The sequence below is a fragment of the Buteo buteo genome, chromosome 11, assembly GCF_964188355.1.
Source record: "Buteo buteo chromosome 11, bButBut1.hap1.1, whole genome shotgun sequence".
Classification (NCBI taxonomy): Eukaryota; Metazoa; Chordata; class Aves; order Accipitriformes; family Accipitridae; genus Buteo; species Buteo buteo.
Window position 1 is genome coordinate 2,783,724 of NC_134181.1, and position 23,345 is coordinate 2,807,068.

The following is a 23,345-nucleotide window of genomic DNA, read 5'->3' on the forward strand; positions in this document are numbered from 1 at the left end:
TAGCAATAATTTTTTACAGCAGAATAGTGCTGTAAGTAGCTATTTCTCCAGCTGTAAAAGCTATCAGGGTAGAAGAAAATGCAACACTAAGCAGAAGCATGGCTGGGTTTGTGGCTTTCATCTGATTAAAAATAGGACAGGGTTCAACACTGTTTTCATTTGTACTCAGTGATTGCTATTCCAGTACCATATATGCCAAGATTAGTCATGGTACACTGTGAAAATTAATTAGGTTTTCCTCTGATCTGTTTTTCTCTTATAGAATACCTGCTTAGTTTTCAGAGACTGTAGCTTTTTAATTTATAGATTGCCTTAGTGATAGTTGGTAAAAGGAGTTGTGGAACAAACACAGTTTTCTTACTGATACTCTGCTTTCTGGTTCACCAGCAGCAAAGATTATGTTGAGTTCTCCTTGATGTATGATGATCTGTCTGGTAGGGAGTTCTACCTCTTAAGGTTGGAGTACAACTGAAGATTATTTGCCAGCCTGGAGCCACCATTGCTTGTAGCAAAGAGACACATCTCTTAATTTAGCAGGACTCGCTAACTTTTTAACCTAGAGCACATGAAATCCAGTTATGAGAGTATGGGATGGACAGGTTGCTTGACTAGTTGTGTAATTCTTGTATTGGTATTTTTCTAGTGAGTCTTGTTTCAGACAGCTTGAGGATTTGTTCTCACTTGTGGTCAGAAATAGTGAGCTGTCTAAGTTCATCATTCCTCTCTTGGCAAAGTACTGGAGCTGGAAGTGTCTCAGTTAAAAAGGCTGTAGCTGAAACAGAAGAAAAATGAGAAAGCTCACAAAGGGTGCAGTATCCGTTGTGCTTAGTTGGATTAGAGACAGTTTGTATTAATCCAGTGAATGGTTTTAATCCGGATTTGTAGAAATGTCAGTAATATAACATACTCTGTATATAGTTGAACAGTGAATGGGTTTGTAGTAGGCTTGGACCTGAAAGCTATCAGTGGCTGTATTTTCCCAAATCCACACTTTGAAACTAGCTTTTAGCATAAAATATTTCAAGTTTCCATATGGGAGAGAGATGAGAAGAGTGGAGTACATTGCTGAATACTCCTTAACAAACTGTGGTGGAAGTCTGTATACACTTGTGTTTGCATTAAGTGGTTAGCTGGAAACAGTCGTACATGCATCATGTAGAGACTTGTCAAATGCGTAACTTCTGAATAATTTCACTACCCTATCCACACAGAATATTGCTGCCTTGGGAAATGAATTTATAAAGTGAGTGTCAGTCTGAGAAGTCCATCAACCTTTCATCTTGGAGGTCCAGCTAACCATAGGAACGCTGTCAGGCATTGGGGTACGGGATCCATGCTGTAATGAGCAAGTTGGTGAGAGTGGTGACCAGCTGGGGGCAATCTTATGGTTATTTAGCAAAATTCACCAATATTTCCATGCTGGTCCTTCAGTCTTAGCTAAAGCCCCTTCTCCCTTCTGCATGTATCAATGCTAAAGCAGGGTAAACCAGATGGACATTTCTGCAAAGTAAAGAGTATCTGTGTTTTATCTGGACTTTTCTTTTGTAAAATAAAGTTCAAAAACTTGGCCTATGCAAATTTAGAAAAAATATGGATTGATACTGACATAGAAGGATGTGTAGCTCTTCTAAAGTCTAATAGCTGTAACATGCAGTATAAATTGTGCTTTTTACTCATATTTTTTTGATCAGAGATTTAGGATTGTTCAAACCTCTTTTCACAGATGTGGAAGTTAAAATATTTTAACTGGAGGTAACTTTGGGAAGTGGAGACTTGCCCTGGTCTCATGGAGTGGCTATTGTGCTTGTAAGCTGCAGACAGGCTTATTTACAGGTTTTGAGGTATTGATGGATCTCCCTGGTCAAGGAGAACAGAGGCAAATACAGATAGACTCTTGTGTTACATGTAACTGAAATTCCAAGAGGGATGTGTTGCTAGATCTTTTTGTCTTTTTAAGCTGCAGACAGGCTTATTTACAGGTTTTGAGGTATTGATGGATCTCCCTGGTCAAGGAGAACAGAGGCAAATACAGATAGACTCTTGTGTTACATGTAACTGAAATTCCAAGAGGGATGTGTTGCTAGATCTTTTTGTCTTTTTTTTTTTTCCCCACTGTTTCTAGAATGTAGTCAGGTTTTAACTATGGTTTTAACACTAATCTGAACAAAACAATCAAATTCAAATGAAGGTTGGGCATTTTTTGCATACTGCCTGAGTTGAGCACCACACTGTCTTTCTTGTGTTGCCCTAGGCTTTTTTCTGCAATACTACAAAAATTGAACCAGTGCAAATACAGCTGCAGAAGGTGTCAGTGTCAGAAATGTTGATTCCAGCTTCAAAGATGAGATTTCATGCTTGCGAGTGCTTGCCCGACAGGCACATACTTCAGCAACAGTGCAGCTGTGTAGTGATGGTCCCTTCTATAGGCAGGTCTGTGTTTCCTAGCACAATGCCAACAAAGTCAGCAAACTTACTTGGAGGGATTCTGATAAAGGCACTGAGGCTGGTTGTCTTTAAATTTATGGTTTTACCCTACATTTTCTGGGGAGCTACCTCAGAACCTTTTTTCCAGTAGCAAGTGACCCAGGTGGTTAAAGAAGGTCACTGGTTAAAACCAGTATATTCACTAGCAACTTTTGTTTTGCAGTTAATGCTGTGCTGGTAGCTAAAGGAAATTCAGTTACTATGCTAAAGTCCAGAAGGAGCTATCTGACCTATAGAAGTCCCATTCACAGAGCTAATTTGTAACAAGCCTATCTGACCTTGTGTGCCAATTCCCAAAAGAGAGCAGTTAGTTATCAAAGTTGAATGAAAAATTCAGCTTATTTTGTATTTTTTAAAAAAAGCGATAGGAATTTCCCGTACACCAGAGATGTTATTAATTACTTACTGTAATGTTCTGAGCAGAATGATTTGGCCATTAGGTGGATAGCACTGTAGGCAAGTACTACTCTGTGCCTGTGACATATTTTAGCAATGTATTAAACATGGTCGGTGACCACAGCATATTTTCCAAAAGCACAGTGGAATAAAGTACATTAGTCCAGATGTTGAAGTGCAGAACAAAAGAATCTTTATAATAAAGGCAATGTAAGTTGCAAAACATTACAGTATGAAGACTGCAGTTTTCATACTGTAGTTTCTCATAATGCTGAGTAAAATTCTGATTTGTCACAGCCTCTGTTTTAAATTTCCTGCAGTGGAAGTTCTGTGTTGGTATTTATAAGACGTTCATTACTGCTATGAGGCTTTGCAGGTGGCACTTACCACTGTTTTTCTCCATAAAGCAGTCTGGAAGATGGTTTCCTCGACTGAAAAAGTCTCATTTTCTGCAAAGTGACAAAAATTCCCCTATTCTTGTGTTTCCTGTGTATTTATCTTGCCTTTCCGCTGTTGCCACACAAAACCTCAAAACTGTCTCCAAGCCAGTCTGATTTCAAATGAAGCAACTGTTGAAATACGATCCTTATATAGTGAAGCTGAATCACAATTCTTGCAACACATGCATCTAATGATAGGCACAAGCTGCTTTCTGTGGACAGAGAGGAGTAAAGCTTTTAGATGTAAAATAGGTGCAGTAGGCTTCATTCTACAATCTGTACTCCATTTAGTACTCCTGCTGAGCACAGTAAAACTTCTTGCTTAATTGAAGTTATGCGATTAGTCCACATAGAGGGCTCTGCAAAGCATCGACAGTGTCCCACGCTAGAATAAGTACATGGAATAGCAGATGACTTGCTGGGCAAAAGGAGCTGCAGTCTGTGGACACAGGAAAAACAAACTTTAGAGAAAATGCATCTCAGTAATGTATTGATTTAATTTTGGATTAATATTAGGATGTAAAATACATCCTTGTGTGCAGTAATCCTGTTGACATCAGGTAGGATGTGAGTTGCAGGTCAGTTAAACTGACTGTTATGTGCAGCAAGCTTTGGTATCAAAATTATTTCATTATAGTAGTCAACAGAAACCTGTGGTGTAAGATATCCGGAACTTCTAAGCACTATTTTTGCTACCCAATTTCTTTTCCTTGGCAAAATGTATTTGTGTGTCTTGCACCTTCTTTTGTCTTCCACTTCCTTGACTCATCCTTTTTCCACAAGAAACTAGGTTGCAGGAGCTCTTGTAGTTAATGGCAATCAATTTCCTCCTGAAATGTTTGACACCAGTTGTTCAGCCTATTGAATGAAGGCAGGGAGAAAATACAGGGGGAGGAAAAAAAAAGCACTGAAATCCTTTCGGTTCAGGGTCCAGACTTCATAGTGCCTTGTTCTGCCTCAGTTGTGTGGCTGGATTATTCTATTTTTAAGTAAATACATCATCTCCAACAATATTGGGTCAACTACTGTTAGGGTAGGGCTTAAAGAAATATTTAGGCTATGATAATCCTTCAGGAAAAATCTTCCTCTACCAACTGTATATAATTTTTCAGCTGTTTGTATATGTCTTTGTTCATTTTATCCCTGAAGTAGAACTCTGCTTCTAAACTTCAGCAATCTTAGGTTGTTAGATCACACAAGGCATTGCATTCCCAACTTACTGTCTCTAATATATTAGTTGTTTTATAAGTATCAAGTATTTAGAGTTAAATCTAGCAATCAAATCCAAGGATTAGTGTACTTAAAAAAAAAAAAAAATGTTTTGCTGTTGCATATTTTCCCCTGTGCTAGAAGATTATTAAGAAGTTTCTTGAAGCCTGTATGTTGCATAAATCACACAGCTTGGTCTTCAGTAGTTGAAGCTGGAGTTCAATTAAGGTTGAAGGTTTAACTTTGCAATAAAGACAATAAGAGATTTTTAAATTTACTTTTAAAAAAATCAAAACCATTGCATTTCATCTCAAGTTTTTGCTGATTGTGCAGTTGTACTTGATGGGCTTCTAAGTCTGCCCACATAAACACATATTGTGTCCCCAAAGCCAGAGGCCAGGCTAAGGAGCTCACCCTTGGGCTGTGTCAGAGCTGGGAGTAGAGTTCCACACTCCTGGGGCTGCACTTGGACTCTGGCAAGTTTATGCCACTAACCGTTAATAAGTTAACTTTTGTACTCTTTAGAGGTTGGAGTCAGTATTTCTTTGTCATCCTTGTTACCTCCCTTTCTACATAACAAGACTTGTCAGGAGAGATCTGGGATTGCTATGACAAGACACAAAGGGAGAGGAGCAGAGAACAGCATGAGGACTCTTCTAACTGAATGAAAAGTAGACTTCTGATCTGCCTACTCATGCAGTAATTGTCATAGCCTTTTTATGCAAATACTTAAAGGTGCTTCTTACTGAAGTTTGTAATTCATGGCCCTCAGGAGGGCAACCCTTTGTCATTCACGGGCACTTTACATGAAGACTAAAAGGTGTACTCCTTGGCCAGGAGCTGCAGTGAGTTGGCTTCAGTGGAAAGTTGTGCTGTATATATTTACCCATGGCTTTTGTTTGAGTTCATATGACAGAAGACTCTCTAATGCACATTCCCTATAAACAGTTTTAATTGTGTATACACCATATGCCTTGTTCACATATTCACCTAAAATAGTGTTTATATCAAGCATATACCTAAGGGCATTATCTTGAAGCTTCTGAGTGGTTCTTTTTCTTCAGTCTCGTTTGGGCTTCTTGCTAGTTTTTCTTCAATAAAAGTGATGGAATCACTCTGCTTGGGCTGCTGTGTCAGTCCTTACATTATTAACTGTTGAGCCTGTTGATTAAATTCATTCAAATTTGTCAGAGGTATTTAGAGTTTTTATTTACAGTAGCGTCTGGATAGAAGAGACTCATTCATGCTTCTTTGAAGCATCAAGAGGAGAGGTAAGAACAGTTCAGCCTTTATCCTGTCTGCCCAGCCACTCATTGTGTTTGTTTTTTCTGGACTAGAGGCAACATGTGCTGATTGTTGCCCAGCTGGTAGTTCAAGAGAGTCCTGTGGACATCCACTGTAGGGGATGCAAGACTGAACTGGCATCCTGCAGAAGTAAATGGGTGTGCAAGAGAGGCAGGTGTCTTGCAATGGTAAGTGTGCCTGCAGAAGTAAGGTAGCTAGTTATGTGTGTATGTTTAGGGAGTATGTGGAAAAATTGCAAGAATTTAAGGGAGACATGGTAAACAGGGAATGTAGTATTGCAGGTCTGTCATAGGGGATATGGGGCTGGAGTGTCTGCAGAAGAGAGGAGACATATAGCATGGGTCCATGGGAAATAAGGCTTCATGTTGCTCCTTACTAATTCATCCTGCTTTTATTTATTCTTATGTTATATAAAGACTTGTTCTGAATTTGTGTACTGGGCAATATAATTTTCTTATTAAACATTAGAAAATGACCAGCTTTCTGCTGAAGTAAGGTTTGACAATGAAGCACTGCACTTTGAGTACTCTGAAGCCCATTCAATTTGGCTTTAGTGGGAGTTGGATGATACTTCTGTTTATAATGAATTAGAATCAAGCTACTCTGAAAAATAAAAATTTGAAGAATAGTATGCTGGTAAATTCAGCCATGCCAAGGAGTTTACCTCACTGTAATGCATTCCTCAGGCAGATTCCTGATCTTATGTGATGACAATGTAGTTGTCAATATCTAATGTGAGACTATAAACTCATATTTAATACTATTTGCCTTTTTCCATGGCTCTTCAGAAGTACAGGAGGCAAGACTTGGGCATGTATGTTCCTAGAAGGAGACTCTTGTATTGCCAGTTCATGTCTCTGAAGTCCTGGAAGTGCCTGCTATGGCACATTAGTTGTTAATGCAGATGAAATCAATAGCCATTACCTCAACAGTTATGGAAGCAATAGCATGACCTTCTGCCAGTAATGAAACAACATAAGCAACTTAAGCTTTTAATTAAAATTGCATTAAATGAGCAAAACTAGTTTTTCTCGAATCTTTAGGTAATGGCTTAATGCAGAGCATCTTCAGAAAAAAATGTACCAGGGTCAGAAGAGAGTGAGTTGTGAAAACTTCATCTGGTGTACATCTTGGTGGAACTAATGCTTAAACCTGCATTTATATTGAAAAGCCTTTATAAAGGCAGGGGGTGGGGGGAGAGGAAATTTGAAATTTAAAAACTTACTGAAGAATAGTAAACATGTCATGGAGGACTTAAGAAAAAATGAAGGTGAACATTAACTGCTGATTCTTGTCTCCTGGCAATTCCTGCTGCAACCTGATGGCAAATAGCTCACTAGAACTGGACATTTCTGTGTCTCTTGCTTGAAGATTGAGATGTGTGAAATGTTCAGAAATGCTCAGCTGTTCATTGCATCTCTTTAGAACTTAACACCATTTAGCATCTGGAAATGTCTGTTTTGAAATAACCCATTTCACTGCCATGCTAAACAGAGGGATACAATAATTTAAAATAAATAGCTTGCTTATCCTATCTAGGCTTACGTTTGCCCTAAACTAAATTGGACAAAAAAAACCACCTTAAAGAAGAAAACAGAAGTGATCTACATGTACTCCTAGGAAGCCATAATGTCCTTGCCCATTTTTTCACTTACTGTCACAAGTGTACTAATGACTGAATGGCAATTTTCTTGTGTATGGCATGCTTAGTAAGCTTTTTATAGCTGGTTAGTTGTTAGCTGGTAGATGTTCTTTCCCCTCCCTTATCAGTTTATTGTTAAATTCCCCATTTTCCAAAGCACATTTTTCATTTTTATATACCTTTACATCTAGATTAATTCTTTTCTCCAAAAGGTGGCTCCCTGAGGGCATTAGGCTTAAAGTACACTAATTTTATCAATAGGTAGGTGGAGTTTTTACAGGTAGTTGCATTAGAAATGTTGCCATCCCTCACAGATTTTTGTGTCTAAATCTCAAAATTCATGAGAACATAAAGTTGCTTGACTTTTTATGTCAGTATTAGGATTCTCACATTGGTGATGGCAATGTAGTTGTCAATATCTAATGTGAGACTATAAACTAATTCTCACATTCTTTTTTCTGCAGACATGGGAGGCTGGCAGTTTTTGAAAGAATCAGACTACAGTAGGGAAAAGATACCAGACCTTAGAGAAATTGGTATAACTTTAAAGAAATTGGTGCTATTGGGAATTGGAAACAATAAATTCTGGTTTCAAGTAGGGTAGTAAGTCACAGGAGGAGATGCATTATCCTTCGTACTGAGCACTGACATGGCATATTGGTCTGGTTTGAAAATGAGAAGGTGGGTGGAGAGGAAGGATGAGAACATATCACAAAAAAAGTTGTTTACTTTGCCAGCAATTTTCTTTGCTTCCCCTACTACTACAGCAAATATTTCTTTACTCTGCTTCCCTTCTTTCTAATCTGGAAGTGACCTTATTTAGTAAATGACAACACTATTTCCATGCAAGTGATCATGATTTCTCACATTCAGTATCTGGCACAAGGGAACAGATGGACTGCAAAGAATAAACAACAAATGTAATAATACTTAATGCTAGTGAGAGAGACCTTTTGCAAATGGTAACTCATGAGTCTAACTGCAGGACGTGTGCAGTTAGAGGGGAGGAAATTGGTTGTGTTTTTTAAACAGTGTTCTCCTGCACTTTGACTACCAGCTGATGCCAGCCTTGATTCACAGTGGGTGATTTTATTGGTTTTTTTTAGACTGCAGATTCAAACTCTGAAGGAATTGGTACCTTGTGTCCTTTGAGGATCACTGTGCAAGAGCTAGCTATTCTTGTGTTCTAGATACGGCTTTGCTTCTGATTTACTGCAGAGTCTTGCTTATGCATCCATCAAGCTAGGGTAGTTCTTGCTTCACGTCAGGGCTGGCTTAGTGTTTGTGTAGCTCTCTGAGAAAAAAAACTCAAGTTCATGTCAAAATGTTTGGGATTTTTCTACTTGGTGGTCAGAAAGGCTCTTTGGACACTCTTTGTAGACAGAAGCAAGTTCCTCCCCTTTGTTTTGCTTAAATAGGTAGATACTATTTCTTATATTATATGTGCCTTCACTAACTTCTATTTCCTTTTGCTAATAACCAAACAAGCAAATGGTACTATTAACACTGGATTCATTATAAATAGAATCAAAATGAAGAAAGAATGAAGCTGAGAACAATCAAAGCAGTGAAATTCTGTGTATTAATTGAATTTTATTTGGGGTTATTTAAAGAAAGTTGGATTCTTCTGTTTAATGCAGGCTTAGTGTAGTTTTCATAAACTGCATCTGTTGAAAAATGCCAGAGCAGAGCCAGATACCGAGACCTGGATTAAGGGATTTGACAGTTGTATGGGTATTGAAAACATCTAGAGTTGTTCGTGAGTTGATGCGAAGAATTAAGTTGAGAATAAAATCTCACTTGGGGATTGCAGGTAGTGGAAATTGGGACTTTGAGGGGTACTGCCCCAAACCTGCGTACAGCAGGTTATCTTGTACTTTCCTTAAACGTTTGATGCTAGTGCTGTCAGATGTGTTCTGCAATAGAGGAATTGTGGCTCACATGGTGTATCTGTTACTGTGTGCCACACAAGTAGAGGAGGAGACAAATAGTCAACTTTGGCATTGTTGACGTGCTTTGTCAGATTTCATTTCTAATTTTTTCTCTTGCTCTTTTATGCTGGAAAGTCATAGGCTGTAATTATGCAAAACAATGGTTTTGATTAAAGTAAATTTTATTTCTCAGGTGCATGGAAATGCTAAGCTAAAAGGTTAATGATTCATTTGCTTTCTGACTTGTTCTTTTATCTCCCTGGAAAAAAAGCAGTGGACTTGCTGCATTACTTCACTGCCTAGAGTGGATGCATTTCATCAGTGTATGGTGTGGATGCTATTTTTAACAGTAACTCAAAGGGGTAGCCCTGCTAAAATTACATCATTAATATACACAGCTGAAAGGAAATGGCATAAAACACAACAGTGCCTTAGATTATCTCTATTGTGTTTTCTAGTTCTGTAGATTAATTATTCAGTGTGTATCATTCTAGCAGAGATAGAGTTGGACCACCATATGTACAAAGCATTCAGACTTTGTTTTCTTGTAAACAGTCCTGTGGAAGAGTGTAGTAAGTGAACTTTGCCTGCAAAAACAGTAGGTATGAAATAGGTATTAGTGGCTTGGGGAGCTCAAAGTTTGTGTTCCTTCCTGTCCCTGTTATTAAATAGCTCAGGGATTTGCTAGATTCACTACTATTACAAAAGATGGTGGGGAACTAGAGCTTTAAACTCTAGTTTTGCTAGAAGTGTGTTTTGTTTCATTCTGTACTGCATGCTGAAAAATCTAGTGGCAAGTGTGGAGAATCAGAGCTTCAAGACAGGTTTTTAGTGGATGGGGTTTTGTTTTGTTTCTGTTTTTTACTTCAGTTCCTGGCCATTCTCACTGCCTTGGCAAATACTAATAAAATCTACTTTGGTCTTCTCTTCCCTTGTGTATTTGCTTCGCAGATGTGTTACAGAAACAGTTGTCTCATAGTTGTACAGTATCTCAAAATAAGCTTGAATGCTGAATTAGAACTTTTTTCTGTCTCTTTGAATTACTGGTCAAATCTTGACTGGGATCCAGAATGAAGGAACAATTATTTGTATAAAAGAGAACAAGAATATTAAAGCCTGAGACCAGAGACCTGAAAATGTACAAGGACATAACTGCCAACAAAAGGAGAACCTCACAGAAGTGGTTGTGCAGAGGGATATTTGTTTCTCACTGTAAGCACTTGAATGCATTTGTGGCTCTTGGCAAGACTGTATGTACTCAAGGTTTTGCCTATTCTAGATCAGTCCCTTAGTCTGGTGTTTTTATGTAGTATGCTAATAGTATTTTTTCATTGTTAACAAGGTTTTCATGCTATAATTCTTCAGGGGAAAAAAAAAAGCTGGTATAAAATGACTTTGTCCTTGCTCCTTATGCTTGCTTGTTATTGCAGCCTTAGTCATGAGTTTCAAGGCGCTGATACTGTTCTCAAAAATGCAGAAAACAGCACGTGCTTATTTACATGAGCATTAAACTATACTGGTCTGGAGTAGATGTCTTTCAAATAAGACTGGCTGCATGTTTTCATGTGCCTTTGAGTTTGAAATGCACAGTTCTGTTGTATTTTTGCTTCAGAGTTGGAAACTCTGAACTCCTTTAGGTAGCTGAAGAAATCCTTTGGCCAAGGTTGGAGCAGCCGGCCATCTGATCTCAGCGCTCTGGTGTTTTATCACCAGATTGCCCTTCAAGCCAGGGCATGCTGGCTGAGCAGCTGCTGCGTTATAATCTCAGTGACAGGGGTCCATCTATGCTGATATATGGTTACATGCTGCAGCCCTCAGTCTGTATTTGACTGTGCTGTAGGGAAAAAACCTAACCCATATGTTTATATAATATGTATAATTAATATATATACATGTAATGTTCAGGTCCTGACTTGGTGACTTCTAAGCTTAAAGTGTTGCTGGTCAAATCCTCGTTGGATGCAGTTGTGATTGATTGCAACTGATAAATTATCATTTATTAAATAATAAGTTAAATAATAAAAACAATTACAGTTTTTATGCAGTGGGGACTGGGTCTTTTTAAAAAAGAGTAACAATGGATTATGATTATCTAAGTGGGGCCCAGAAGACTTGGATAAAATCCTATGTGATGAGGAAAAACTAATGGGTAATATGCAACCTTAACTCAGTTACCATTCCCCCCCCGCCCCCAAGGCGGTTTGTTGTCAGTTCAAACTGCACTCAAGGTGGCACCTTACATTATTTCAATGGCTCGTCTGGTGTGAGACTCAGATTTGTCCATCTGTATTTAGGACATTGCTCAAAACTTCAAAGCAAATGCCAGCTCAGATTCCCAGCTGTGGTGACTACCTGAATGTGTCATGTTTTCCCTGTCTGGTTTCCTTTCAGGGTGCATCACTGAGGTTTGTATTCTTTTTCTAAGCTCAGGGTAAGTGTCTGTTCCATGCAGACATATGAACTTCAAAGGCTTCAGCTGCATTGGGTTTGTTTCCTCTGACGTTTGGGATTTAGTGAAGCCTAGGTTTTCTGGGGTTTGGTACACTTTAGCACAAAAACACTACCTGAGAATGTTTTCCATGGAAAACTGACTTTACATTTTTAATTTTATAGGTGAATATAGCATTCAGATCAGAACTAATCATATGGCTCGCCTTGGGTTTGCGGGGGTTCAGTGAATTATGTGCCACAGAAAATCCTTTCTAGGGAAGCATAAGACTTCTCTAGGATGAGCTAACTTTCTCTTAAAAATAAGAAACAAAGCCAGTATTTGGTTTAAAAGTGGTCTAAGAACAGTAAATAAAACAATCACTTGATCAGATAAAACTAGACTAAATATACAACTGCATGTTACTTAGTAAGTAAAAGTATTTATATACAAAGTTGAACATCTCTCTTGATTGCAGAGATATTTTTACAAGCATGGGCTGTGTAATTAGATATGGGCAGTCTGCTTATTTTAATTGCCTATACAAGAATGTATGTTAGTGGTTACTGAAGCTGCCTTCAAACTGAGCGTTTGGGCTTATGGTCAATTTTGCAGGAGTACTTTTCAAAATGAGCTGTGCATTCCTCCAAGAAGTCTGCTCTAGTTAAATCAGAGAAGGAAGATGAGTCATTGGGCCAGATTTCTAAGCAAATTAAGCACACAGCTGCATTCATAACTTACACATGCTTTTCTCAGTTGTATGAAAATAGTTAATTAGCTGCAGTTACATGTAGAATTAGCCAGCTTGGGGAATTAGGCAGTAAATATATTTTACAAATTAAATTCTGAAGTCCTTTAAAAAACAAGCAGTCCCCCAGCCCCCAAGCAACAAAATCTGAGCACAGGCTTAATCTCAGATACTGTGACTAATGTCTCTGAATTTGTTGTATGATACCTTTAAGCCTGCAGTGTTGCAAGTGTTTATCTAAAATCGTGCCTGAAAATACCAAAGTATTTCCATGGTATTAAAAAACATAGTTAAGGATTCCTTTTTGGATATGTTCTGCCTGACATTATAAGAAGATACATCTTGGCTTGATTAGAGCTACTTGAATTAAGGAATATGTTTTACCTGTTGCTCAATGGTCTGTAACTAATGTCAAACTCTTGCAGCCTTTTTTGGCCCTGTATCATAGCTCTCCTTCTGCTCAGAGCATTATTATATATATTTCAACAGCATATCCTTGGTCAAGTATATGTTTCAAGGCACAGCACCTGTTTAGTGACAAGTGTTGGTGCTTGGATTTAGTAAGGCAGTGGAGCTGTTACGCAAATATGTCCAATACAGCAGCCCTTTCTGGATAATTTATTCTGTAAAAGCTTTCTGGCATTAGAAAAGAAGAAAGGCAACTTGTAAGGCAGTTGTCTATTCAGTGGCAATGGCAGGCAGTTCAGCAGCAGTAATGCAAAAGTTAGTACTCTTGGCCTGAAGCATTTGGTAAGAAAAACCTTCAAATTAAAGTTTGAAGCTGTATCTTGATTTTGAAAGCAGCTGACTGATTCTTCTGGGTTTTACGTTTTCCTGTCCAGATGGGAGTCTTCTCCAGCCTTCAGTGCAGACAGCTTTTTGTTTTATTTAAGCTTTTGAATCCAATGAAGTTGTGAAACCATTCTTAAGGTTGATTGGCTTTTGTGGTTGGCTAAAGTGCTGACAGTATCATTCAGTATTACTGAAAACAATGTATGAATTCAATTAAAATCTTAAAAGCTAAGCTATACAGACTTTTTAAAATATCCGTCTTTTTTGGAGAAACATAAGAAGGTCACTTAGTTGGCAAGTTAAATAAGCCAAACTGAGGAAGCAGCAGGAACATGAAAACTACTAGTTTGATTGGGGGCGAGCGATACAATCCCAGTGTATTATTGCTTCCTATATGCTGCCAAAAGTAAGCTAATGTCCTTGATTTTTAAAAAAGATGTGTAATTATTTCCTGTGGAATATTGCAGTTCATAGTCTTCAGTCTTGCTTTTAAATTAAAGTAGGATTAACTTGTCACTTAAACTCACGTTGTAAGTATGTGTTGGTTTTGATCTTAAATATCCTCTAAATTGGAAGAACCCTTATTTCTTACAAAGAAAAATGACAGTTCTAAGAGCATTTCTTCTGCTAATGTTGCTGCTAACAGAAATTTTTCATTATGTCCATGAAGCTTTAATTTCCAGTGTCTTCCTGTGTGTTTTTATAGAGGCAACAGCCAGCCAGAAGACTTTCTTGCTAACTAATAAAACTGTTCTGTTTGGTTACAAGTTTTTTCCTAGCTGTAGCTTCCTTTTTAAGCCAACACCATGGAAAAGCTGCTGTCTGCTCTTCTACTTTTAGTCTTCAGAGATACCAGCAGAAAACTGGCTGGTGGACCCTGTTGTTAGGACCCACTTCAGCCTCCTAAGTCCAACATACCTTAAACTTGAGTCCTCTTTTCTCCCTTTTTCTCCACAAAACCATCTGTCTTAAGAAGAGATCAACTCAGCATTGACTTTTAAGGAACCACAAACTGTTAAGAGAAGTAAAGGCCAAAAAGTGGAAGTGCAGGGAGCAGCAAGTGATATGATGTGCTCAACAACTGCTAGCCAGTAGTTCTTGGGTCATGTACTATGACAGACCCTGCTTCATTAGCTTCAGTCATGGGAATGGGCGAGAAGTAGAGGTGTCCCCTTTTGTCCTCTGCTAAATTTTCCCTCCTTTGTTTAGTCAATGAAAGCTGTGATGGTAATTAGTTCTGTGTCCTGAATTTCTGTTAACCAGGCAGAATTAGTTCCTGCACGATATTTGGTTTAAAGAATTCAGTAATCAGAAAATGACTGCTCCATTTGGAGTCTCAAGTGAACGTGTAACTACTCTTCAAGAGTGTTTCAATGATTTTTGTATTGCTGTGGTCATTGCTAAGCTTCAAAGATAATGTAAATGTAGTAGTCTTCTGCCTGGAACGCAGTGTTTGATTTCCTGGGTGGGTCAGGCTTCATGGATTGTTTTGAAGATACCTGATGTGGGAAGGATAAGCAAAGATCTTATGGTGCTTTCATATCAACCACAATTTTTCTGCCCTCTTCTGGGAGGGAGAGGTAAATGCTGTATAAGTTCTGGTTCAATTTAAATACTTCTTAGCAAGCAGCAGCTTTATATTTGCATAAAGGTTTTGGGATCACTTAAGTGTCCCAATTACACCTCTTCACGTGATGTTTTCTCAGTCCATAACCACTGTATTATGTGAAAACAGGTTAATACTAATATAATAATGAGAGGTCATTCTTACATGACAACTCAATGTAGTGGACGGTAGAGAGAATTGCTTCATCCTTTCTATATTTGACTTTTTCTAGAAGTAGTAAAATAAGATCACTTTCAAAAAGAAATGTTTCCTTACCTGTTTTCCCTCACTTTTAAGGAAATACTCTAAACATGGTTCTTGATGCTTTTGAGTGGAAGCATTTTTTCCCCTCTAGTATAGCTATAGATAGACAAGCTCATAGCTGAGTGATATGCACTTGCTAAATTTACCTCTGATACTTTCTAATTGTTTGATACATTTACGTTTTTAAGAATATATTATATGTCCTGGCTTTTCATGTTCTTTGCCTCCCAGAAGCACAGTTTCTGTAAGTACAAACATTTCATACCAGAGAGCGTCTCTTGTTAGTCCATTATTTGGACTCTGGCCCATCAGTTTTTTGATGCAGACTGGGTATCTCTTAAAAGGAATAGTTTGTGTGTGAGTTAATGTGTCATGAAACAATCCAAGGTGTGCTTTTGCTGGTTGTTGACTAGAGCAGAGTTCAAGTTGAATGGTTTTAGTGTCATCCTCTTAGTATTTGGTGATTCAGAATGTGTTACGTCCAAGTTTGAAAGTTCAAAGTGAGGCTTTGGGGACACTCTTGCAGTGAAAGCTTCCTCAGAAGAAGTCTTAGGGACAGGTCAACAGTGCCAGCTCTTTCTTGGCTTTAATGACAAAACTATTAAAAGCTAATATTGTAGTTCTCTGATTTGCTGAAAGGCGTGTCAGTGAATAAACATGAGACTGACCTGATCTGAGGTCCTGGGACATAACACGAACACGCAGTTCTCAGCAACCTGAAAGATGTTGATCAATACCTGGGTTACTTAAATCTCAATTCTCACTAATCTGCTTATCTTACAGACTCTGGCCAGCCATTTCTGTATGTGCTTTGAAAACCCAATATTTGATTCTTCAAGTTTTCTTTGGGCCTCCAGTATTCCAGTTAATGAATAATTTAAGTTTTGAAGAAGCATGAGGCTAGGGAAATAAAATAAATTTTGTTGATGAGAAAACTTAGTCTTGTATGTTTGTGGCAGAAGAGGATCAATGTATTTGCTGGTAAGAAGAGCATATCTTTAGGTTTTTTTCATTCTCCATCATAGCCTAGATAAAAAGCTCTAAAAAGGTTGGAAATGTGAAAGCAGGAAGCTTTCTGAAAAACAGGGAAAAAAACCCCTCTTAAGCTGATACTTACAAGCAGTTTCTCAGCTTCAATTCAATTGATCAGTTGACCTTTTTGTTTTTTAAAAAAAACCAAACAAACCCAAACTTTGTAATTTCATGTGCTTTGTTGCCATAAATATGCTTTGAAACTAGCAAATAAACTTTTTCTTCAGTTTTCCCTCTCTTTTGCCTGTATGTGTGGGAATATAAATACTGGTGGGTTTGAGGGTTGAGTGGGAAGACTTTGTGAGTTTTTGTTTCAAGTTTTTGTGCAGTCACTTGGGATTACCTTCCGATGTCTAAAGGACAACAGTAATAGAGTAATGCTTTTGAAGTATTTCTTTTAGAAAAACAAGAGGAGATGGCATGTGAAAGTCTTGGTATTGCATTTTTGGTTACCACTTCTGTGTAAATAAGGATGTGGAAAGTATTCTATTAGTTCCCTTTTGTTAGGTAGACCTTTTCAGCAAAAATTCAATTGCTGTATTTGTGTTTGAATGCTCGTTTTCGTGAAGACACAACTTCATGAATGGAAATTAAAAAAATCTTTAAATCCAGAAGCATCAACATGTACAAGCCATGTACTTGGCCTCCTGTATAACACAAACTAAAGGATTTTACTTAACAATTTTTTTCCTGCTTAAAAATAAATGGTAGCACTTCTGCTTTTTTGTCAAGTACACTGTCTCGAGCTGCACAGGTCGAATGCAGTCTCATGACACTCAAATTTTACCACCTGAATGCTGGAGAACAGTATTTCCATGCTACACAAACTGAACCTACATGCAGTGATTTAATAAAAAGGAAAATGACTAGCTAGGTATGGAGCAGAAACTACTTTTTCAAAAGACTGTGGTAAATTTTTCCTGGTAGTTTCAGTGTCGTGCATTTTAACCCAACGGCTCAGCTCTCATGATGTGCTCCTGGCTTGCAGTCTTATTTGTAGTTTTCATCTAGTGTTGTACAAAAAAAGTTCTAGACTCATGTATGTTTTCTTTTGGTAAAGAAAACTGCTAAAAAAAAGCACTGTGTAAAGCTATTCATGAAATCAAAGGAATAACATACTGGTAGAAATTATACTGATAGGCACAAACTGGTGAAAGATGGAATGGGTGTTTGATTTACTTCTAGAGTGCTAGTGTTAGTGCTGAAATATTGGACATTATGAAAAAGGGCTAGTCTTCAATCAACACTTGGGATTATCTTGAATTTTTTTACTTTTTAAGGAGGAACACAAAAAATTTCTGTGGATAGATAGAGCAATGTCTCAAGTCCTTTTACTGGTTAACAGTGGCTTGATCCCAAAGCTGAAAAAAAGGGAGTTATAAAAACCACAACCTACAATGGGATATTAAGGGGGTTTCCAAAAATGACGTTTTTTCTGCTCTTGCCCACATCTACTGCATGTTTTACTCTGACCTTGACCTGGCAGGCGTGGCTAATCCTAAAGCGTTTGAATTGGTCTTTCACTTTATGTAGCTGCTGACATTTTGGGAGGAGGAGGGCCAAGATCCTGCACTTTCAGAGGGAGAGGCTAGTCAATGGCTGGCAGCAAGAAGACCAGAGGATTTAATACTTGGTTGTGAGGAGAGGGAAGGAGTTTGTGCCTTCACAGAAACACTCAACTGATCAGTTGACAAATGCATTAGTATCAGCCAAATGGGTAAAAATCCCAGGCTAGAATAGGAAAACAGAACTGAATCAACTAGATCTTTTACCTGGACATTTTGGAATGGGGAGGGGGGACCACTGTTTGAAAAGGAGAGGATATGACTTAGTTCTTCTGATGGGTGTGATTTCTGACTCTGCCTCTGTGCCCTAGCATTTCAAATGTAAGCTTCCATACTTGATACAATTCTATGTACAATTCAAAACTACACAAAGAATGCTTTGCTTTTGTGTTTAAAAGAAAGCAGCAAATAAAGTAGTAAAAAACCCAAACACCTAACTTAGGAAATTTGACTGCAGAAAATCTCTGTGAGTGAATGAAGATGTTTTTGTACTGTCTGCTGCCCTTTCAAAGTAGAGTTCAGTAAAAGACAAAGGTTCAGGTATTGAAAAATCTGATTCCTAGTAACTATGAATGTGTGATTAGGGTTGTGTGCATCTGTCCCAGTACTCTGCCCTTTTCTGAATAATGCCAAAAGACACTTGTAACACAGAAGGTGCCACAGCCTTGATGGGAGCCTCTCCTACAGCATTGCAGTTCTACAAACCTCCTTTGTATTTCTCTACCCCTTTCATGTCATTTGTGATCTCATCTGACCGTTTCACTTACCTGCCTTAATTTTCCAGATAATTACTGATGAATGTCCATGATGAAAAGTCTTTAGTGCCCCTCTGCCAATGCAGCTTAGAAACTCTAGCAGTGAGGGAGGCATGTACGCATACACACACAAGCACTTTTCTTGGATGGTTTTACAGGGAGGTACTGGGAGACAGGAGCACATGGAAAGGTAGGTCTCAGATCTTGTATCATGACTTGTATCGTACCCTGCCAAGCTGCTGTGGTTGGTTCCTGCCCCGTGCACAACAGGAAAGCCTAACGTGGGGAGCATACCTGGACTACTTGTGGATGAGTTCCCATTGATTAGTTCCAGACCTAGAGCTCGCATTTAAAGTAGTGCAAATATACTTGCTCTGGCTATCTCCTGAATTAGAAACATTAACTTTTTTTTTTCCTTAATCCCCTGGGTTGGGAAGCTTGAGTTTTGCTGAATTCAGCATCCTGAAAAGACAACAGTATCATGTGTCCTTAATTCTGTACAAAGGTTTTTTTGGTCATGGAATCATTTATAGTGGTATTGGGTAGAATCAGCTCTTAGAGCAATTTCCCATGTCTTTGAAAGTAAGTACAGTAAAAAAAAAACAAACCACCTTTTTTTTTTTTTTTTTTTTACTTTGAAATTTGTTAGCAAATTTAATATCTACTCACTCCTGCTTGGCAGATGGCATGGGGTTTTTTTTCCTGAGTTTTGTATTATTGATTGCTCTGAATAAAGTTAAGCTTCATTGTAGGTTTAGGAAGGCTATTTTAATTAAACCAACCAGAAGTTAAATAATACAAAAAGTATGTGAGAGGCTACATAACAAAAACATACAACTTGACAAATTAAACAAGAACTCTAGAATTTAGACAGATTATACTTTTCACGGTATTAGCTAGCTGGGAGAAAATTACTGAAGCACTTTGTATAGCATTAGAAATTATCCACTCAATTGTCCCTAGAAGCATATTGCTGTTGTACAATGAACTATATTTCATGTTCTAGAACAGACCTAATCTTAACAAGATTCAGTTTAGGATCACTGCAGTCAGTGCAGAAATATCTACCTAATGGTTCACTTGGCTAATTGCAGTCATTTTCCAGAGGATAAATTCACTGCAGCAGATTATATTAACCGAACAAGTTCAGACCAGAACTTTAGCATGAAAAGGTCATGTAACTGTCAGCACAACAAAATCCACGAGGTGATTTAAAGTTTGTTATTAACTTGCATAGTAAAACAGAAATAGCTTTATTTTATGTTGATAGGTAATCCTATTTTTGTTGAATCACTGTAGAAGAATAATGAATAGATAGAAGAAATGGTATTTGACTACTGTAGAAAATGCTAATGCTCAGAACAGAGTTTCAGTAAAGTGACAGTGGATTTACTATAAATGACAAATGTTAAGTAACACTTGCTATGTCTTTCTGGCTTTCTTTGTCCTACTCCAAAACCAGATGTTGCAGCAGTTGACACTAGGCTTTCTACAGGTTATTTGCTCATCCTTCAGCTGTTTCACCAACAGTATGGTGATACCTCGTCTTAATATCCACTTTACAAGTTCTTTCTAATTATAATTCTAAAGTACATATAATTCCAATCAATGTTCAGTATATTTTAACTGTGGTCACAATTAAGGGTGCCCTGAATTCTCTTAAATAAGTGTACAGAGGTAGATTTTTTCTTAAAATGGTAAGAAAACATCTGAACCATGTGCATGTCTAAATCTTTATGACACTACATACTGTCTGGATAGTTCATCAATATCTGGCATGCAGAAGATTTATTCCTGTGGTGCTCAGCATGCAGTGTAACAGTGCAGTAGTACTGTAAAATCATTTCAGAAGCGTGAGAGGAATCCACTGAAAACTTTTAAGAGGAGCAAGTCTCTACAAAAAGCATAATATGCGGGAGAAAGTAGTAAGTAATGAGTTGACATTATTCATAAGCTTAGGGATTTATGTTATTGTAATTGGGAAGTACATGGAGAAGGAACTGCTGAGATGATCATAAAAGGAATGTTAATTCTGTATTTTAAAGACAGCCACGAATGTCTGTAGATCTATTTAAAACTTGCCAGTTCTAAAAATTTCGTCTGCAAATAAATCAGACTCAAAGAGGAGGTCTTTAAAACAGACAAGACCTAGGTTGTAACGTTTTTAAATGAACAGGGCACAATAAAAAATTTTAAATGGCCACGATAAAGACTTTAGGTCATGATTGTTTTAAGGCAGAGGGAAATCAAGCTCCGGAGAGGCAATAGTGTGGCTTTGGCTGAAGTCTCACTGTGGGGAGTAGAGAGACGTGAGGCTGATGAAACAGGTTGCCTATTGTAATGCTGTTGCTGTGACTTTTGCACTGTAACTGTTTTGTCATGCAGTTATGTTATGAGGAAGTTATATGTGATAAACATAGGTTTGAGTCTTACAGGTAATATAGTGTATAAATAGTCTTGAAAACAGGTAAACATCTTGTAAAGGGTGATTCCCCAGAAACAAAATGGTAGGGCTCCGGGTTTTGTTTGTTAGAATCTCCAAGTGAAAACACAATATACACAGCATGTGTCCCTTCAAGCACCTGTTGCTTGGAGGTAAAATTCTAGTGACTTTGTTTTAGTATGATTGCTTTTGAATTTTTAAGCCAATGTAAATTAGCTTTTTATAAGAAAAATTCTGTGTGTGTATCCCCATGTGTGCAGTCAAAAGGCAGAAGAAATTTGCAAGAGAAATAGAAAGTCAGTAGAATAATCTTCATAAAGTTTAGCATGGTGGAATTTCTGATCTGCACGTATTGGGAAATGAGTCTCCAAGAATTTAGCATATTAAATGCCTGTTGCGTCAGATCGTGTCTTTAAAGGCTGCATATCGTACATAGAGATGGAAGCAGTGACCTGTACTGTTATTCAACCCTTTCCACAGTAAGATCCTGTTTTTACTTACAACTTACTCAAACTGCAGTAATTGAAGCTGAAATTTTCCATGAAACTGCAGTCAAGGAGTCTTCATGATGTCAACACAGCAATAAAACCACAGTAAACTCCTTGCAAAATCAGCCCCTGAAAACATAGAGACTTTTGCATGTCTTCATTTGTCTGTGCGCCAGTTTTCCCTCATAGGGATGGTATTTGCTACTTGATGTTATTAAGATAAATCCATGTATGTTTGTGTAGCGTTCTGTCATTACGTGGATGAGTGGTATGATAAGGCCATGAGGAAATAAAGAACTTTGCATTTAGTATATTGTTTGGGTACTGGCTGAAACAAAGCTTTGCTAAGGCTAGAATTGAAAGTATCATGGAGCGGTGGAATCAACCTTCCTACCTGCTGAGTGAGGCAAGCCCAAGCTGTGCACTTTAAGCACTGCCGCAAGTTGTCGGATGCTCTCAAAGCAACTCCTGGCACTACCAAAGAGTCATCGCTTTTGCATGCGTTTAAGAATATCCTCCTTATTCTTCTTATCTCTTTGCTTTTTCATAGTGAGTGTTGAAAAAGTAGAATTAAAGGGACTGGCACACAAGAAGAATGAAAGAAATGTTGAATATTCCTTTGAGGTAAGTTTTGGTGATTGGGGTTTTTTTACAAGGAAAGAAGGGTGGATAATATTTAAGGAGGAGTTAAAGAAATTCTCAAACTTTATTGTTAGATCCCAGAAATTGGCCTAGTGGAGGTCCTTCGGGATAAATGGTGGCTGTATTTTTTAATCAATTATTTGGAAGTAGTCATAAATGGCTGTTGATGAACATTTGTGGATGATTCAGAGATTGTCTGGTAAGTGGGACACAGGCAAAAAAAATATTCAGTCTAATGCAGTAAGTCGTGGCAAAGTATATATTTAGGGGAAAATATCATGCCACACTTACAGAATGGTTATATGCTGGAATGCAGAAGCTAGAAAGAATTTAAGTCTTAATCTGGACAAATGAGAATTTAGACTCTTAGGGTACTGCTGCACATATGGGAGAAGAGGTAGGATGGTCATTTATCTTTGCATTCAGCATTGAGGGGAGTGTGAGACTGGCATATGGTTCAGGCGTTACTGGTTTTAAAAGGGGTGTTGAAGAGTACAGAAAATAGCTATGGAAATTATTCAAGGCTTGAGGAAAATGTCATGTAGTGAGAGACTTAAAGAACTTGACTGAAAGATGACTTTCAGTATCATATAAAAGCGTTTTCAAAGGGAAGAAAATATTTTACAATAAAGGGGGTGTTAATCTAGCAGAAAAAGGCATAACAGGAACTGTCGTCTGAAAATTGAAGCCAGACTAATTCAAACTGGAAGTGAGAATAGTTTCTTTGGAATGAGAGTGGTTAGCCACAAGCTGCTAGGAGAAGTGGCTTCCCCCCTGTTTTTACGCAGCTTTTGGAGGTTCGGTCATTGCTCACAATTTCTGTGGAGGGATGACTTCATTCTGTGAAACCTTGTATTAATAGCGGAGACTGGATTCTGGGTGCTGGCGAGAAAGAATGACAAACTGCTTTTCTCCCATCTAGTTGGAACGACGTATTCCAAAATTCAGAATGCAAAGCCCAGAAAATGTCTTTGGTTTGCTTAATGAGGCAACAGAGCCAAACAGTTGGTGTGAAAAGGAGAGCCCGAAAGAAAACGGACAGTAGAATTTCAATTATCTACAACTTTTACCAAAAAGAAAAAGTTACTCTTTAGAACTGCCACCCAAGATAGAGCATCAGTTTAGCATCTTCTTGTGATGTTGACAGCATTAACCTCTGCGTGACTCGATTCATG

The 23,345-nt window shown here is 38.0% G+C and overlaps 1 protein-coding gene across 1 annotated transcript in view; it reads left to right on the forward strand.

Moving 5' to 3' along the window:
- The window catches only part of ZCCHC14 (zinc finger CCHC-type containing 14), a 55,327-nt gene that overhangs the window by 15,351 nt on the left and 16,631 nt on the right, over positions 1 to 23,345 (forward strand). The window contains exon 3 of the mRNA XM_075039880.1: positions 22,079 to 22,152. Within this exon, the coding sequence (XP_074895981.1) occupies positions 22,079 to 22,152 (74 nt within the window). The remainder of the gene's footprint in view (positions 1 to 22,078; positions 22,153 to 23,345) is intronic.